Consider the following 19,764-nt stretch of genomic DNA (forward strand, 5'->3'; position numbering starts at 1 on the left):
GCTTAAAGTTTGGGTCGCATGAAAGTGACTTGTCAAGAAATAAAATATATATTTATTTTTGCATGGATTAAAAATCATTTCTCTGAATATACGGTATATAAAACAATTGCGCCATTGTAGGACAAATGCCCCGGCCTTATCTATGTCACACTTCTTTTTGTTTTCTTTCTCTTGTCGCTTCCAGGTCCACATTGTTAGGCAAAGTCCTGCGCATCGACGTCAACCACAACAACCATGGCCCCCTCTACCGAATCCCGCCAGACAACCCGTTTGTCGATGACCCAACCGCCAGGCCTGAAGTCTATGCTTACGGGGTGAGGAACATGTGGCGCTGCTCTTTTGATAGGGGAGACCCCCAGACAAAGGAGGGGAAAGGACGCCTGTTCTGCGGAGATGTAGGACAGAATAAATTTGAAGAAGTCGACATTGTAGAGAGAGGAAAAAATTATGGCTGGAGAGCCAGGGAAGGATTCAGCTGCTATGATAAAAAACTGTGCGCCAATTCCTCACTAGGTAATGTCACCTTGCCGCGTTGGTAGCGCTGTATACTCCGTCACGCCCTAGAATCATTTAATATAGAGTACTGTGCACCTAATTATTTGGAGAAAACCTCTCTGGAGATGATTTGTTACAGTATTCACCTGGGGTGGGTGAGGGTGTGTGGAGTCTATCTTCAAATCATTAAAATTACCCGTTAGTACATCTGTGTATAACTTGTGCGATCATTCATTTAAATAGAGAATTCCATTGTAAATGTTGTTTTCAAAATATATACCCCACTGCCTTAACCAGTGTAACCCACTCCGGCCCCTGATATATTTTGTTTCTAGTTATTTTATGTATTTATTTTGCACCATTTACAAAAAAACTATGGAAGTTTTAATTATTTGGAAAATTCCTGTGGTGAAAACCATATCGGTCACAAATTACTCAATTGCATCTACATAGCTTGTGCCATTGTCTGCAGGGGCATCATCTGTGATGTCAGCTGCTCGCCAATGCGCTTGTAATACGCTGCTTAAATGACTTGGATAACTCTTATCATTTTGCTGAGTAAAACCAGTGTATTCCCATGTATGAAACAGTGTATGCCTCCTCTCCTCTCCTCTCTGCAGGGGAAGCCGGCTGAGAGTAAGTCAAGGAACCTAGCTGCCCTGGCTGTTACTCTATATGCTGCGCTGTTACTGTGCAGAGCTCTGTGATGGAACCCTGATAACCATGGCCTCTCTCTAGTGCTGCTCTGTATGCAGTATAGTGGCTATGAACTGCATAACGCCAGTCTCCGCTCCAGGGAGAATCCTCGGTGACTGACAAGTGCCAACTTAGGAGGCGTAAAATCTGGAAAAGAACTTGGAAGCTTAAGCTGCCCGCTGCACAAACACTGCAACATCATCACATTATCGGGCAAAGTATTGTTGCAGGTGCCCCTAGTAACGGGGCTGGTTCGATTTTTAACCGTGCCGGCAGTATACGTGATGCTATACCATCATGTTTAAAATTATAATGCCGACACTGTTATAATGCTTTAAATAACATTACTACCGCATCGGCAATCTCCTGTTGACATGACACTGTTGACATCATCAGTGTTGACAAGTTAACTATCTCCTGAAGTAACCTGGTGTTCAGTAGTAATTTATTATTATCGGACATGTGGGTAAATTCGATCAGAAGATGACGCTTATTGGCCTCTACGAGCAGTCACTCTGCTATCAGGCTAATCGGGCCCTAGTGAAGCCTAAAAGGGAACCTGCTTGTTCATCACCAGATCTCAATGGATTTGGCCACCTACCTTTGTAGCCCAATTGGTGACCCATCCTGAGATCATATTTCTTGGTTGGAATCTTGCTGGTATAAATACGTAGTAGGCTGCTTTGTGGTCATTGCACTGATGTTCCTTAACGGGTTTGTTGTGACTAATGGTGCATACACACGGTCAGATTTTTCCTTCAGATATGAACGATAACGATTTAAAAATCGTTCAGTCGTTCATATCTGAAGGAAAATCGTTCATATCTGACATGCCTGAACGATGGACGATCAACGATGCGCGTTCCCGATGGTCAGATAACGATTTCTGACATCTGATGTGTTTGCAGTCAGACTTGGACGATTCCATTCATTTTAATGCAGTCAAAAATCGTTCAATCGTTCAAATCGTTCAAATCGTTCAAAACTTTGGTCAAATCGTTCAAATCGTTTAATCGTTCAATCGTTCATCTGACAAATCTGACAAGTCTGACAAATCTGACCGTGTGTACGCTCCATAAGGGTTTAGCGATGTCCACTGATGGACAATTTTCTGGGGTTCTTCCAGAGTGCTACTGCTGATGAGTTATTCATTTGCCTAATATGGAAACCTACCTCTCATATGGTTACTCTTCTAATACTTGCTAAACACTAATGGTTCGGAATATTACGTCAACGAAGACCCTGTTGACATTTTAAGCATCTCAATATTCTGTCCATGTCTGACATTTTCCAGATGTTGACATTTTAACCATGTGGACATTCTGAATCTTGACTAGATGACCGCATACTATTGTAGTCAGGACTGCACACCGATATTTTCTGGATAGGTTTTCCTGCCCTGTAGAGGTAACAATCTAATGGGATACACGAGAACAAATTTCGTCTTTGTTTGATAGAGAATTGTTATATTTAAATGTTCGTTTAGCATTCGCTTAATATTTTTGTTGCAGCCATCTTTTTTGAAAACCGTTTTTTTTTTTTTCACAGGTTATATTTGATAAATAATGTTCTTCATTAGTTACTGAATCTTGACAATCTCCAGGAAATGTTATATAAACTTTGTGAAGCAGCAGCTGTTGTTCTCCACAGACGATGTCCTCCCGATTTTTGCCTATCCCCATAAGCTCGGGAAATCGGTCACAGGCGGATATGTGTACAGAGGGTGCCAGTATCCAAACTTAAATGGACTCTACATATTTGGAGATTTTATGAGTGGGTAAGGTTTTTTTTTAATTTTAATTGTACTGTTCTTGGGCACAGATATTATCTTGTATTCTGGACAAAATGTGCTACATAATTTTCAAGCCTGGGCCTCTTCTTTGTTTTTATTACAGACGTTTAATGGCTCTGAAAGAAAGTCGCAATACGGGGGAATGGCAGTATCACGAAATCTGCATGGGGACCGGGCAGACGTGCATTTTCCCCAATCTCATTAATAACTATTACCAGTACATTATCTCTTTTGCTGAGGATGAATCTGGTAACTATAATAATAGAATAGTGTTTTATCTAGATGATTCTCCACAGACACGAAGAAGACTGGCCAAATAAACTCCATTCTAAAACCAGCTTAGAGATAAAACTGCACCTAGATTAGTTATTATTCTTGTTGTTATTATTATTGTTATTGTTATCTTGTTGTTGTTATTATTATTATAGTTTTATTTATATGTCGCCACAAGTGTTCCGCAGCGCTATATATATATATATATATATATATAATATCTCTGTGCGTCTGACTAGTCACCGCTTAGGAACCCACAGCACATTACTTATACATTTCTAGTATCGTGCCTGCATCTCTGCGTACACCCAGTGTAACGCCTGCTTAGTAAGTCCCAGTGTGGCTTGTAAACTAATTATGGTTTTAATTTTTCAGCCAAATACTTAGGCAAATTGGCCGCCTGGTTCCCAAGTTGTGTGGAAGCTGCGCTGCGTCTTAGAGGTGTCTGATAAGGCACTTTGGCGCAATTTCCATTATGTATCGCAAACCTCCCGCACTTTTATCAGCCAGAACTGTGCAGATCATGAAAACTGTCATGTTGGCTCTTTAACCAGATAATATATATATATATATATATGAGATTACGATACGAGAGCATAATAATATATATGTCGTAGGGTTGTTTCCATCTATTATATAGCTGTGTTATTATAAGGGGTTCTCTACCTGTAATGAATACATGTTGCATACCCCCATGTTATATTCCCCTCCACATAAAGAGAATGATTGTATAAGGGATGCCTAACCATCCAGTCCTTCCAGCCAGTGCGGTCTCTCTCGGCCCTGGGCATGGCTACCTAACCTACGGAAAGCTGTGCGTAGTCCGTATGACATCGTCTCCATTGGGCGCCATAGGTTTTATTAGCATTATTATTAACGTTTACTTATATAGCACCAGCATACTCCTTAGCAGTTTCCTTTGTCCCCTAGATGCCATACAGTATATAATAATTAGTATACAATATTAATATGTACAGCATAATATATATTAATCAGTCTATATAATAATTTACCTTCAGATATTTAGCAATCGGCGTCTGTCTGATTTTATTTGACCTATTACAGGTTACGTGGGAAAATGTTAAATATTGCTGTCGACTTCCAGTATACAATCGGGAAACCGGCTGCCTTAATACCGGCAGCCGGCTTCCCGACTGTCATATCCCGGCGAAGGTGAAATGCCCAGCGTCTAGATGTAGACGCCTGACATTTCCCCGATGCCGGGAAACCGGCGCCCGGCATCACGATCAAAGGGATACCGGACACCGCGAGCGGACAGCCGCGCGCAGGGGGGGGGGGTTAGGTTTAGGGCACCCGGGGGGGACTTAGGGTTAGGCACCCCCTGGGAGGGTTAGGGTTAGGTTAGGGGGAGGGAGGGTTAGGGTTAGGCACCCCCGGGGGGAATTTAGGGTTAGGCACCCCCCCGGGGGACTTGGGTTTAGGCAGCGGGGAAGGAGGGGGGATTAGGGTTAGGCACTTGGGTGGGAGGCTAGGGTTAGGCACCCCTAAGGAGGCGGTATTTCATACCGATTCCTGACTTCCTATGGGCTCTATTTACTAAACAGTGTTAGGAGACAGAGGGCCTGATTCAGACCCGGTCGCAAGCGCTGAGCGCACGCAACCGGGTCGATGTTTGCCCACTGGGCATGCGCATGACAGAGCCGGCTCCGTCGTGCGCATACGCGAGACCCGGCTAGCGACGGGTGCTCCGTCGCTCTGGGTCTCGCACCAAAGGGGGCGAGCTGTCAATGGTGATCGACAGCTCGCCCCGTTTGGTAGGCGGGCAGAGGGGGTGGCTGGCCAAATGGAGCCGTTCCCGAAGGAACGTCTGCTGTTTTGGGGGCGGCCCCACTGACCTCACCAGTGATGTCTGTGGGAGAGCTTCCGGCTCTATTAGAGCCAGAAGCTCTCTGGGGCTTGCGGCCATGAGACCCCTACCACAAGAGTCTCGTCGCAAGCCCGATGGTCGCGATGTTCTTGACCATCGCGACCATCAACCTGGTCGCTCGCAATAGCTGTGGGTGGTCACCCACAGCTATGCGAGCGGTTAGGAGGCCGAACAAAAAAAAACGCCCTGATTCAGAGCGAGCACTCGTTCAGAGCGTCCGACTCTGAATCAGGCCCTGAGTGCAAAGTGATAAGATGCCAGCCAATCAGCTCCCAACTGTCATTTTTCAAACACATCCTGTGAGATGGCAGTTAGGAGCTGATTGGCTGGCACCTTCTCACTTTGCACTTTCTTACACTGATGCCAAAAACTAAATTATGAATGCCCACCGAATACTAGGTTTGGGTCCTCTTCCAGTGATCGCAGCTTCTTGTGTTGCTGTAAGACCTTGAGACAAGTGTTTTTTGTGGCGTTTCTGTGTGACGGGTGATTCAGTGGCACCAGATTCCCCAGTGACGCGTGGATTCATACAGGAGGGGCACAGAGTGGCAGATAATTCCCCTGGCAGCTTGCTATCTCAGGCTCTGCCCATTACAACAGCGTCTCATGTCCTTATCCTAAGAACATATCGACTATTCTCAGCAGGTGGTTGCGTTTATCTCTGTGCGCTGTCTGGGTCTGAGCATTTGATGGGTAAATTATATAGGTCTAAACTGGCTAAAAAGAAAATGTTCTAGCACTTGCAGGTGTTGAAAGTGCATATAAAAACTCGCCCCTTTCCGTCGGCTATCTAGTGATAATGTAGAAACCCCTCTAGCTTGCTTCAGTTGCTATAGCAGCTGCTATGTTCTTCTTGTTAAAATAAATTTGACTCCAAAACTGATTTTAATCTAAACTGTACAGGGTTTAACGTTCCAACTTTACACACCACCATTCTGGGAGGTGGATATGAAAAGAAGAGGTGGGCATGGCCTGGTGATATGGCAAGATACTGGTATGACCCCCCCCCCCCTTTGGTTCTCATAGTAAACCCCATAAAGATGTATTCTAGTTATTCGGGCACCTCAGAACTCACAGATGTCTAGGTGGGAGCCTAATTAATACATCAACACTGGTGCATCGTCATCATGTAGAAGCTACTCAATGTTGACTGAGTTGGGCAAGAGTCTAAGGATGCAATAAGCGTTGCGATACCTGCCGCCTTGCAGACAGGTGGGTGCTCTTAAGGAACTCATGCCAACTTCTTCTTGGAATCCGTGTTGTCTCATACTAATCTGGGAGTCTCCTGCGTTAGAGTGGGGGCAGAGCTCATAATGATACAGTAGCTTTCAATTAGCAAAGGTGTTCACTATTGAACTGATATAAATCAGTATATTTCAGGTTACCAATTATTTCTCTTGAAATGAGGAACTATTACCAATCACATGGGTGCAGGGTGTGCAGGGCACACTGGCCTATGTGTGGGCCTTGCGGCCCCTTCAATTGTATGCCAATTCTGCATCCATTATGGTTCAGCCACAATCTGGATACCTCCTAACCTCATCCCGCACCAGTCCAGGGAAGCCTCTCCCAAGTCCCAGAAGTCCTAACACATTTATTTAAACTGTACGGTGTAGATACTCGGGGCGTGGCTTAACCCTGGAGAATCAAATATAGAGGCATTAGCTTACTAGTTGCAGGCTAAGCAATGGATGTTGAGTTAAGGTTAATGATTAAGAGGCGCGGTTCATTATTATGTTGATGGGAGGGTTATGACTATGCTGACAAGGGCTGGGGAGGTTGATGATTGTGCTTTTGTGGGGAACCCACACATATAGCTTGCACAGTGGCCTCCTCATGTCTTAATATGCCCCTGCCGGGTACACAAGCATGGCCTGTTTGATGATGACAAAGCCAATTTAGCTAGATTCCAACAGGCCTTCAAATCCATATGAAACCACCTAGGTAAGCTTGGGTTACATAGACAGAAACTACTCAACAGTCCCTATTTTGGCGGAACAATGCCAATTATCTGACTCTGGGACCCATGAAAATGTAGGTGTGGTTTTATGGATCTGGGTGTGGCCTATTTGCGTCCTGATTTAGCATTTTAGAACATTGGGAGGAGTGAAGAAACCAGTGGCGTAACTAGGGTATTTGGAGCCCAGGGCAAATTTGAAAAGGGAGCCCCCCCCCCACACACACCATCCTGATATGTGCGTGGGGGGGAAATGGGCGTGGTCACTTAAAAATTGGGCGTGTCAACATGACACACCCCTTTATTTTCACGCTGAACATTCCTATCCATATGCACCAGTAGTGCCCCTTATACAGTACCCCCAGTATGCAGTTGTGGTCCATCTTATGCAGGCCCATAGTAGTGCCCCTTATACAGTATACCCAGTAGTGGTCCCCCTTATACAGCCCCCAATTAGTTCGCCTTACTCAGTGCCCCCAGTAGTGGTCCCCCCCCCCAAATGCAGTGCCCTATGTAGTGTTCCCCCTTATGCAGTGCCCCCAGTAGCAGTCCCCACAATGCAGTGCACCTAGTAGTAGTATCCCCTTATGCAGTGCCCTTTATATAGTGCCCCCAGCAGTAGTAGTCTCCCCCCCCCCCCCCCCGCCCATGCAGGTTTCCCAGTAGTGGTCCCCCTTAAGCAGGCACCCAGTAGTGATCCCCCCTATCCAGTGGTCCCTGTAGTGGTCCTTCCTGTTATTGCCCCCAGTTGTGGTCCCCCCAGTGCAGTGCCGCTAGTAGTAGGCCCCTTTTATATTACCCACTACAAGAGCCGGACGGAAGTCCGGCTCTTGCAGTGGGTGCTGCAGCAGTCAATGAGAGTCTGTCTGACTCTCATTGGCTGCTGTTTAACACACGCATCGCCGCCAGCGCTGGCGGCGATGCGTGTGTTATGCACAGCCTGAGCCCGCCTCCTGGCGCTATTGGGCAAGCGCTCGGGGAGGGAACGGGCTCAGGTGTGCAGCACAGGACCGGCGCTGGAAGCCTAGCGCCGGTCCTGTGTAAATGTGTAGCGCTGACCGCACTCATTGCGGTCGGCGCTACACTGGTGGCTAACTAGGAGTGGCTGGCGGCGCGCCGCCGGTCCCACGGCGCCCAGGGCACACACCCTGCCCGACCCCCCCTAGTTACGCCACTGGAAGAAACCAATATGGAACTGTTACACACCCAGTTCTTGTGTAAATGTTGTTTGGTGTTTTTTTTTTTTTTTTTACCTATTTGTATGTAGTCTCACTTAGAGCAGATACTGTACCTCGTGTTATTTTAAGATGTGTCAGAATTGACCTTTACGTTCTATAAGAGAACAGTCTCTTCTGTATTACATCTTATTCCAGGAATACAATGTACTAACGGAGATCTCCAGGGGAAACGCCGAGCTGCGTGGAGGAGTCCCTGAGATCCGCTGAGCGAGATTGGTGTCAGGAACAAATTTCTCTCAGTATTGTTACTGTCTAAATCCCGCCCTATGTTTTGGGGTAAATGAAAACCATATCGGAAATGATGATTGCTGTAGCTCCATTTACAGTTCTATTAAATTAGATGAGGCAGAAAGCAGACTGACATTTATTTTCTCTAGGAAAAGAACTATCTTTTAATCTCCTATTTAACAGCACAAACCCCAAAAACAACAATACAGCGTATGTGGGCATTGGGATTGTCTTCAATTTTGCAAAAAAAACAAAATGAAAGGAAGAAAATACGTTTCTACAAGGCACGAATGGAGGAGATTTACACGTTTTCAACTTTGTAGCCTCCGAACAAAGATGATTTAAATAAATAAATAAATAAATATATATATATATATATATATATATATAATACACCGCTTTTTATATGGTGTTATAAGACTTCAGAGAATGTACTTTTATATATTAAACTTTTGACAGTACTTCGAAATATGTTCTACACCACTTTGCACTTTTTTTTTGATCTAGGACTAACTTACTGATTTGAGGAAACGCCATGCAAGATAAATAATAATAATTTTTAAAAAAGTGGATTTTTCAACCGATAAGTCATTTTGATGGCCCTGGTTTTTCATCTAGTCGTCTTCTTCCCCTATACCTGGTGCAAAAGTTGTGCCTCCAAAAAGACGTACTTCTGCTTTTGCCCAGGTCCGCACAGCCCGCCTCTATGCAACTGCCCCCACTGACATTGCCTACGTGAGAATGCCCCGCCACAATCCTGTTTTCCGCCCCTTTACGGGCAACCGTTGATGCGATCGAAATGTGTTGTGCTCTCCGCATGTCTGTACTTGCGTGCGCCTACTTTACTGTCTCCCCTTATGGGCTTAAATGCAACTCTCCTGATGTTTTTAACTTGCATTTGTTTCTTCATTTCTATAAAATAGCCCCCTTCCAATGACACTGATCTTTTCTTCTTTTCTTTCAGGGGAACTCTACTTTATGTCCACCGGTATACCGAGTGCCACGTCCCCCACAGGCGTCGTGTACAAGATCGTAGATACTTCAAGGTGAATGTAATTGGACTGTATCACAATAGACTTAACAGCATTTAAACTAGACATTCCATCCCACTTGACAGTACACATCTGACCCAATATTCATGGGAAAAGTTGTTTTCATTTCACTAACCACTAGTGACCTCATGTATATTTAATTCTGCTGTACCTCTGGATGACTGCCTCTACTATGTAATGGTGTTTCAGTGAATAACAGTTATAGCAAGATTACTAACCTAACAATGGTTTCCATTTGAGAGTCCGGATTTCCCGTATACTACTGTTCTCATTGTGGGCGGGATGCTTGGAGGGAGATTAAGCACCAACCAATCAGCTCCTTTCATTTAAAAGACTGTACTAGATAAATGACAGTTAGAAGCTGATTAATTTATACTCCACTATGTATCTCTTTTCAAGTCTTGGCACATCTCCCCCTGTGACACGAGAAATCTCATTCGTATAACTTACCATAAGCATCGCTAGCACTGCTCCCAGTCTGGTTGTCTCTCTATACGCAACAGTATGAATGACTATTGGCAGATTGCGGATGTGATGCTGGATATTTGTGCTCTCACAGATGTGTCCCTCTCAGTTGTCTTTTCTGATATAATACTCATGCAGGAAGTCACAAATACCCTAATTAGCAGCACAGATTAGATGCTTCTTAGAACGCAGTTCTCTGTAAATAAGCCCGATCTGATATCCCAAGGTTCCTGTTTCATTCACTGAATATCGCGTCTAATATGTTCTCTTGGTCTCTACAGGAGGGCACCACCCGGCAAATGCCGGTACCAGCCAATACCAGTCAAGACGAAATCTGACACCATTACGTTTGTAGCGAAAGAAAGTAAGTTTCTTGCAGAAATCTATGAAGGAACTTGACTTTTTATATTTTGCTGTTAAATAATTGGTGACCTCCATCATTTAGATTAATATGTAAGACAAATCCTAACCTAGAAGCTCCCATGGTACAGGGTTATGACTGCTCCCCCCGCTCGTCCTCCTAAGCCTGGGGCACCCCTGAAAGCATCCAATTCTGAGCAACGTATGTGCCGAGGGTCGCACATGTTTAGAAAATCCCCCTTCCTCTTTTAAGAGCTGATAAGGAGGCCCTTGAGGTTAAATGTTGGGTAAGGGGTTTCCATCTATAAATCATGCAGTAAAGTTTTTAAGGAGCAATCTGGATCAGCTCTGTCTTTGTAATTGTATAATGTTGCCCCAAAGAGTTGTCTGGATTTATGAAGATGTAAGTTCGAAATAGTGGTTGATACTTTCTCAGTGGTAATATTTGCCTCCAGAGATGCTCGCTGGGATTGTGTGAGTGAGGGAAGATTTGTCCTGGTCAGGAGGGGAGGTGGGTCCGGCGGAAGAATATAGGTCAAAATAATCATGAAATAAGAGTCATAATTTATGATATTAATTTATATTAGCAATGTGTCGAATCACACCTTTTAGCAAAGGATGGCCAGAAACTGTCCCCCAAAGCCATGCTGCCACAGTAAAAGTCACCCCCCCCCTAGAATTTAGAAACTTATGTGACTTTTAAGTTTGCTTAGAGCATAAGCCCCACCTACACTTCCATTCACATTCCAATTAATGTACAGGATTGTGAGACCCTGGCACTAATTTTATTTAATGGGAAAATTAGCACTGGGTGTTCAATGTTTTTGGATGGGGGAAAAAAAAGGGATCGTACTTATGGAAGATTGGACTGCTGTGAGACCTACACTTGTATTGGAGTCGCAACAAACATTTGAAATACGTTTCTATATAGCAAACATCAGTTTTAAGACTGACCTTGAGCTAGGGACAGGGTCAATTAGACTTCGATAAAAATAGACTTTGTTAAAAATAGTCCTCTTGTTCCTAGCATTCCAAAACGGAATACACCGCCATTATCTTCATACAACATCTCTGCCAAATAAGAGTAGCTCACAATGTACATCACTATAGCTCACAATGTACATCACTATAGCTCACAATGTACATCACTAGTGCTATAGAGGGGGCTCCATTCAGAAGAAACTGGTAGGTGGGGGAGGGTTATTGTTGTTTATGGACTTTATTGATCAGTCTTCCATTTGAATTGTTACTTTGGATTGCTGAGTTAGAGGGATAGTGCCAATGGAAGGGGCAGCTTTGCCCCGTGGAGGCCATTTTGGGCTCAGATCAGGAACTGGCGCGAAACGCGCCGTACACTGCACATGGAAAAATGACTTTGTGATGAAGCGGGAGGAGGTATGTAACATACACCTTCTCAGGTGTACTCCATTAGCGGTGATCGGCACGATGTACTAACGTTCTAAATGTTACTCTGATATCCCGCTGTCTCCAACAGAGCAGATGACAGTGCGGAGGGACCTCTAAAACGTTGCTATACTGTAATTAGGGGTAATGTGTGCAGCCGTACATCGCTGGGAATGGTATCCGGATAGAAGTTCGACAATGTAAAGGACGACAGTCCATGGGTCAATACCGGATGGTTGACTGGTACAAAAGGTGGACAGGGTTAAAGTTCGACAGGTTCAAATTGTCGACACCCATGGTTGACACAAAAATGGTTGACGCCATTTTTATGGTTTTTCTAAATTTTTAAGGTTGGGGTTAGGATGAGGGTTAGGCACTAGGGGAGGAGGGTTAGGCACTAGGGGGGGAGGGTAAGAATTAAAGCTGCGTACACACTAGACGATTCGCTCCATGAACAATATCGTCTATTGTGTCCCCGGCAGGGGTGTGCTCAATGTCGTTAACGACATTGAGCACATACACTGAAAGATATCATGAACAATATCGTTCAGTGCCGGGCTCCCTCCCTCATCCCCGAACATGCAACAACCTGACAATATCGTCAGGTTGCCCTGCATGTTCGGGCGATGAACGACAACGACCAACAACCAGCGGGTTCATCATTTTAGCGTACTTACTGTACAATATAGTTAACTATATCACCCGTTCAATATATCAGCAAGTGTGTACGCACCTTAAGTTTAAAGTACACAAAATGTTGACCATTTGTGTGTTGACCTTTTTATCCCTGTCGACCTATTGCATGTCGACCACCTGGTGTCAACCCATTGACTGTGAAACTTTACATTGTCGATATTTTGTACCACACCTGCCTGTGGATTGAATATGTGGATTATTGTGCAGCTTAGCCCGACTCTACAGTTAGAGCTAGTCTGTATGTGTGTGCAACATGTAGTGTTTACCCTGCATACAAAACTGTGTTTGCATTTCTCCAACCTGCAGTGGAACGTGGTTTTCCTGGCTACAAATTCTGCACATGGGTGAAATGTGCAACTGATTCTAACTTTGTGTTCATTTAACTCCACAGTTTACAGTCAGGTATATAAGTGAAAGTGTAAATGACAAAAAAAACTATAGAGAAATGGTCCTTTCCTGAAGAGCTTGCATTCTAACATAAAACTTTTGATCTGCATCTCACTTTAGACTGGGGTTGCTTGATAAATAGCAGTCTGTGTGTTATAGTTCACGGAGTTCACAGTATTGTAATTCCCAGTTTTCTGTTTTATTGTGTTCACTATAAAATACGTCTCCAGTCCCCCTTAACTCCTCTCCCTACTCTTTTTGATGGTGATGGGAGCTTTGTGCCGGTGCCTTCAGTCCGGGTATTGTTACAGCAGACGTTTGCATAGAGAAGTTGTCTTCTGATCCTGTGGCCATTGGTGTATGTAGGTCACCACTGCTCGGAGAATTGTTCCCCGAGCTGTGTTGGTTGTCTTGGCAACTAAGATCTTTTCCATAGGATCATTCTTCTTCTAGTGATCTACATGCACAATTACCCAGTGCCTGGACTGCTGTGTAACTGAGTGATACAGGTTTAGCACCTGGATCAGCGCTCGCAGGAAGCAAGTTACTCCTAGGGGGTCTATGTACTAAGCAGTGATAAATGACAGAGTGAAAAGTGATAAGGTGCCAGCCAATCATCTCCTAACTGTAATTTTTCAAACACAGCCTGTGAGATGACAGTTGGAAGCTGATTGGCTGGCACCTTATCACTCTGTCACTTATCACTGCTTAGTACATAGACCCCTTAAGGTGCATACACACTAGACGATATGCTCCCTGAGCGATATCGTCTAGTGTGTCCCCGGCAGGCTGTGCTCAATGTCGTTCATGACATTGAGCACAGCCGCTGAACAATATCATTAGCGATATCGTTCAGCGCCGGGCTCTCTCACCCATTCCCTGACATGCAGCAACCTGACGAGGTCGTCAGGTTGGCCTGCATGTCAGCCCGATGAACGAGGATGACGAACGACCCGCGGGAACGCGCGTCGTCGTCATCGTTCATCTTTTTTGTGTTAAAAATGGACGATAAAGTGGACGACTGAACGATAACGATATCGTTATCGTTCAGTCGTCCACTTTAATCGCCCAGTGTGTACGCACCATAAGTGTCTGAATGGAAAGCCTAAGCCGGAAATGCAGCATTTGGGCCATGTCGGGAAAGACATTTTTGATTTGATATTTACAAATGAAAATAATGTGGTCTTTTAAGCCTTGCACTTCTAGATATAGGTGCCAGCTCTGTGGGGTTTCAATTGATTTATGTGCTGCCATTAACTGTGTCTGTGTGTGGCATTTCACTGTCCTATGGAAGGGGGGGGGGGGGGGTGTACCTTGAGCACCAATTAATTTAAAATACTGTCTCTTATGCTTTACACTACGTAGCTGGTAATAGTGCCGGGCTGGGGGCTCACTAATAAACTCACTAAAAGTTTAATATACAGTGTGAAAGGACTCGGAGGGTTTAGATCAGGGGTCTTCAAACTTGGCCCTCCAGATGCTGTGGATCTATACATCCCAGCATGCACTGCACATAGTTTTAGCATGCTGTTATATCAAAAAGGTGGCAGTGCATGCTGGGATGTGTAGTTCCACAGCAGCTGGAGGGCCAAGTTTGAAGACCCCTGGTTTAGATGATCAAGTAAATAAGTCCACTGTGTTTTTTTTTGTTTTTTTTTTTGCTCTGCACTGAAGGTGAAGGGGGATGTGTAACAGAGCAGATAGGGAGTGACTGGCAGCTTGGCAGGTGTGTTCTGTAGAAATTCACTGCGATTGTTTGATTCCTATACAGGGGCGGGTCCAGTAATTTGGGGTGTAGTGATGCTTTAAAATAAGTGTGTTTTATGGCTATGCATTTATTATATTAATATCTATACTATAGATTAGGGATGTGCGCCGGAACATTTTTGCCGGATTTGGTTCTAATTTGTCGTCCAGCTTTGGATTTGGATTTGCCAAACTGCGGTGACTGGCTTTGGATTTGGATTTTATTTTACAAAAAAATCTAAAATCACATAAATTGGTATTTTTTTTTCTTCCTAGAGTATTATTAACCTCAATAACATTAATTTCCAGTCAATTTAGACCATATCACAGCTTATAATATTGTTTTCAACATTATTTGCCAAAGGTTGCAGTGAGCTGACTGGTTACTAAGCGACAAAGCAGCGGCACAATGACACAGACAGCACAGTATAAAGCACATCTATGACACATTGCCACACAGCAGTGGCAGAAATGAAAAGTAGTGCACCCACCCAGTGGGGTACGGCCAGCAGAGTCACAGTACTTGTTTACATAGTGGGCTACGGCCCTAGGAGTCACAGTGCACAATCTTATTCACATTACACTGCACATAGTGCCTGATTCACATTACACCATAAAGTAGTGTCTCTTATTTATGTTACCACAAACAGTAGTGCCCCTTTTACACAATGCCCACAGTAGTGCCCCTTTTACACAATGCCCACAGTAGTGCCCCTTTTACACAATGCCCACAGTAGTGCCCCTTTTACACAATGCCCACAGTAGTGACCCTTATACACAATGCCCACAGTAGTGACCCTTATACACAAAGCCCACAGTACCCTTTTACACAAAGCCCACAGTAGTAATGCCCCTTATACAATGCCCACAGTAGTAGTGCCACTTACACAATGCCCCCAGCAGTGGTGTCCCTTACACAATGCCCCCAGCAGTGGTGTCCCTTACACAATGCCCCCAGCAGTGGTGTCCCTTACACAATTCCCCCAGTAGTGGTGCCCCTTATGCAGTCCCCTCAGTAGTAGGGCCCCCTATGCAGTGCCCCCAGTAGTAGTATGCCCCTCAGTAGTATGCCCCCCCCCATTAGCAGGCCCCCAGTAGTATGCCCCCCCATTAGCAGGCCCCCAGTAGTATGCCCCCCCCATTAGCAGGCCCCCAGTAGTATGCCCCCCATTAGCTGGCCCCCCAGTAGTATGCCCCCCAGTAGTATGGCCCCCAGTAGTAGGCTCCTGTAGTAGGCCCCTCCATTAGCAGGCCCCCATACACACACTCAAAAAAAAAAAACTTATCTGTATCCCCGCTCCCGCGCTGTCCGCTCTGCTGCCACACGACGAGGAGGGAGCAGGAAGACGGAGCTCATGAGTGACCTCCAGCCGGCTCCCTCCGTGCAGCAGCCAATGAGAGTCTGTGTGACTCTCATTGGCTGCTGTAACAAACACACAGCTGCCGCTGGCGGCTGTGTGTTTGTGTCTGTGTAGGGCAGAGCGCTATCACAGCGCTCTGCCCTACACAATAGGAGCCCTGATGTCGGATTCTCTGGCGAGAATCCGACATCAGGCGGCCGCCGTTCGGCCCCGAACGGGGATCAGAGTCAGGCGGGGAACACCCGAACAGGGTTCGGGTGGACTCTGATCCCCTATGTTCGGAGCTGTTCGGATTCCACAGAATCCGAACCACTCATCTCTACTATAGATACCCTCTAAAGGTACATTAACCTCAAAGCTTTCTATGCATATTGATACCTAGGGCAAGGTAATGTATATGTTAAGGCCCCCATACACGGCGCGATTTGCATAGAATGCGATATCATATGCAATCGCCCTTGAAATCTCTCCGACAGCTGAAGTAAACGATGTGCAGTGAAAGCTGCTCTGCTACTTAGTGAACCCATCCAGCTCGCTGCAGCCTTTGGCCAATATTGATAAAAAACAATATTGTGCGCTGTGAGGTGGCCAAAATTATTACTGATGTTAAGAATATTGTAGGAATAAAAACAGGTGCAAATTACATGATTTTAACTGTTTTTATACCTTTTTAAAGAAATCCAGATCCAAAACCAAATCACTTGAGGGTAGTTTTACTAAAACCAAAACACAACAATGATTTAAAACAATATGTCTGTGTGTATCCAGTTTAGAAGTGCTGGTGCTATAACAACCTTAGCAAATCGCTGCAAATGTTAATGGCAGTGCAGAATATTTGAGCTATGGGTACCTAATTCAAGTATTTGGACTTACACCAAGATGCAGTTATTAATAAGTGCATCTAAATTTTAGCTTAATGCAAAACTGCTGTAGGAAAGAAGATTGTGTTATAAAACCTGTATGACACGGGGTCCGTGCATCCAACTTTTTTTTTTTTTCTTCCTTCACAGAATTAATTATAAAAACAGCACCAACGAAGCGTCCGAAGACAAAGCCTTCAGGGCGGGTGAGGAGTACCGCTCGGCCGCCTCCCAATTCGACACCTGATTGGGTGGAGCAGCTTCTAAAGCTCATGCAAGGTGAGAAGAAAACACCAGTCCTAACCACCGCCAGGCCAACCACAGCAAGACCACCGAAACAGAAAAAAGGTGGTAAGAGCAGCGAGAAGAGAGGTAATAGGAAGAAGAGTAAACATGGTGGTGCTAATTCCAAGCAAAGCTCTTCAGAAGTACGTAATGGAGCGGTGCGGCTTGTCAACGGCCAGAGACCTGACCGTGGTAGGGTGGAGATCTTCATCAATGGAGAGTGGGGAACAGTATGCGATGACTTGTGGAACACCAATGCGGCAACAGTGGTGTGTCGCCAGTTGGGATTCCCAATTGTTGTAAAAGCCGCCAAACAAGGAGAGTTCGGGGAAGGACAGAGCCTTCGGATCCTTCTCGACGATGTTGACTGCACAGGGAAGGAGAAGACTCTACTGGACTGTAAACACAAGGAGATTGGCAAACACAACTGTAGTCACCAAGAAGATGCTGGGGTTATATGTAGCCACAAAGAACAATCAGAAAATTGATGGCTGTAAATGGGATCACATTGCTAGGAGTTTCTCAGGTTTCATGTGATTTTGAAGGTTCCATACCAGTTTGAGGTATCAGAGGATGTTTCTCCTCTTAGAGGAAGTTCTTGCACTAATAATGATGATACCAGTTTAGGTCTTCTAAATGAGCTGTTTATAGATACACTAAACATTGTGTGTTGTGCTTGTGTTTTTTTTCTTTTTTTTTTTAATCAACACAATGCAAATAAAGTGTCTTGGCTTTGAGCCCGTTTTTAAAATTGTACACACCTCAAAGGCAGCCATTTTGTTGGCAGAACCAATATTCTTGAGAATGTAGCATAATAATTCACTAGTAACCAGGTTTACTCAACAGATACTGGGGTCTGGAGTACAGGTGGCCATCGATGGCTCTGCCATCAATGACCAATGGTTTTTCACCATCAGTAGGAACCCATAGATGGTTGAGCCATGAATGGTTTGCGCAGATGCCATCTGCGCGTAACAAGGCTGGCATTCACCATTGGAGGGATAAGCCACCAATATTTATCATTGGTGGCCTCCCATCGAAACACTCACCATTTGCAACCATTGATGGTTGCTAACCATCAATGGTCAATGGCCATCCCTACTCTGGAATGAAAAGAACCCTTAGAATCATTCAATAACCGTACTCCACTCATCCCTGCGCCCCAAACACACTACCTCTCTGCAGTTCTAAATGGATAAAGTATTCTTGGTATTAATTAATTCATAAATGTAGATATATGCAGAATTGAGCCAACCAAAACTCTTGGGTGTGGTCTCGTTTACCACTTGGCCTGTTAAGCTGGGTACACACTATGCATCTTTTTTTTTTTTTTTATCAAACCAGTAATTGGGACGATTTTCGGCAAAATCACTGTCCCAATATCTGTGCTACACACTATACAATTTAAATGAAATACCTGGCGAAATTTACAGCGAATTTACATATTTACGCCCACAAGGATGATGGGTAATCAGGAAAAATCATAGGAAATATGAGCAGATTATCGAGAATGCATGCACACTGCACTATATCTGAATGAGGCTGAGATTTTCAGTCTTTCAGATCGGATAATCGAAGGGATGGGTTTGTGGTTGTTTTCTAACCGTTTTACCAGTGAAATGCTAAAACGATCGTTCATACACACTATACAATAAATGAGGGCGATCACCCAATTATTGGCAAATCGGCCCAATAATGGTATAGCGTGTAACTGCGCCTTTTACATCTTTGAGCCTCAGGCAATTTTTCACTTGCCGCCACCCTGTGCCGACTTATGCAACCGCCCATCAACATTAATGAGCTAGTGATAAGCTGCAATCTTATTGCTCACAATGTAAGGTGCAAAATCACTTTGATTCATTTTGTGTCTTCTCATTTCAATGTAAAAACTTAATTGGTAAATATTATTTTCTATTGGTCTTAAAAAAATATTTTTTTTAATGTTTTTATTAATACATTTAAGCTGGGCATCCAGTAGACAGTTTTCTGTCAGATATCTGTCCAATCTGGCTGGTTGGAATGAAAACCTGGTAATGTATGGGAGCAAATGACAGTCGATCATATGGTTTTAAACACTGAAAAAAGTACAAAAAATATTGTTCAAATTGGTTAAATTTGTGCGTTTTTACCAATTTGTCTGAAGGACCGTTTTTGGCTATTTTCCAGTGTTTGTGAGCAAATGGACTACTGTCATTTGCTCCCATACATTACCAGGTTTTCAGTCCAACCAGCCAGATTGGACAGATATCTGACAGAAAGTTGTATAGTGGATGTCCAGCTTGATATAGTAAAGCATTCCCAGGACAAAATTTAGATGCATAATACTGGGTATATAACTTAAGCATAATTAATTTTTAAATAGTTAAATGACCTAAGTTTTTATATGTAATTAAAAAAAAAAAGTATGTTTAGAATGTTAATATTGTAATTTGATTTAAATCCGTTTTTTTATTCATTAAATTTTGTTAAATGCACCTGTTTTTGTTTTTGCTTTTGTTTTCTGACAGCAAAAGTAGAAGTGCTCAGGTCTATACTTATTTTTGAAACCGAGAGTAACTACATGGACCAGATGCATTAAGGA

The 19,764-nt window shown here is 44.1% G+C and overlaps 1 protein-coding gene across 1 annotated transcript in view; it reads left to right on the forward strand.

Annotated features, from left to right (window-relative positions):
* The window catches only part of HHIPL1 (HHIP like 1), a 32,164-nt gene extending 12,984 nt beyond the window's left edge, over nucleotides 1-19,180 (forward strand). The window contains exons 4-9 of the mRNA XM_088464306.1: nucleotides 185-513; nucleotides 2,842-2,968; nucleotides 3,087-3,232; nucleotides 9,532-9,613; nucleotides 10,366-10,448; nucleotides 17,049-19,180. Coding sequence (XP_088320432.1) covers nucleotides 185-513; nucleotides 2,842-2,968; nucleotides 3,087-3,232; nucleotides 9,532-9,613; nucleotides 10,366-10,448; nucleotides 17,049-17,671 — 1,390 coding nt within the window. The 3' untranslated portion in view covers nucleotides 17,672-19,180. The remainder of the gene's footprint in view (nucleotides 1-184; nucleotides 514-2,841; nucleotides 2,969-3,086; nucleotides 3,233-9,531; nucleotides 9,614-10,365; nucleotides 10,449-17,048) is intronic.
* Nucleotides 19,181-19,764: the final 584 nt, after the last annotated feature.

The sequence above is a fragment of the Taudactylus pleione genome, unplaced genomic scaffold (assembly GCF_031769625.1).
Source record: "Taudactylus pleione unplaced genomic scaffold, aTauple2 ptg001628l, whole genome shotgun sequence".
NCBI lineage: Eukaryota > Metazoa > Chordata > Amphibia > Anura > Myobatrachidae > Taudactylus > Taudactylus pleione.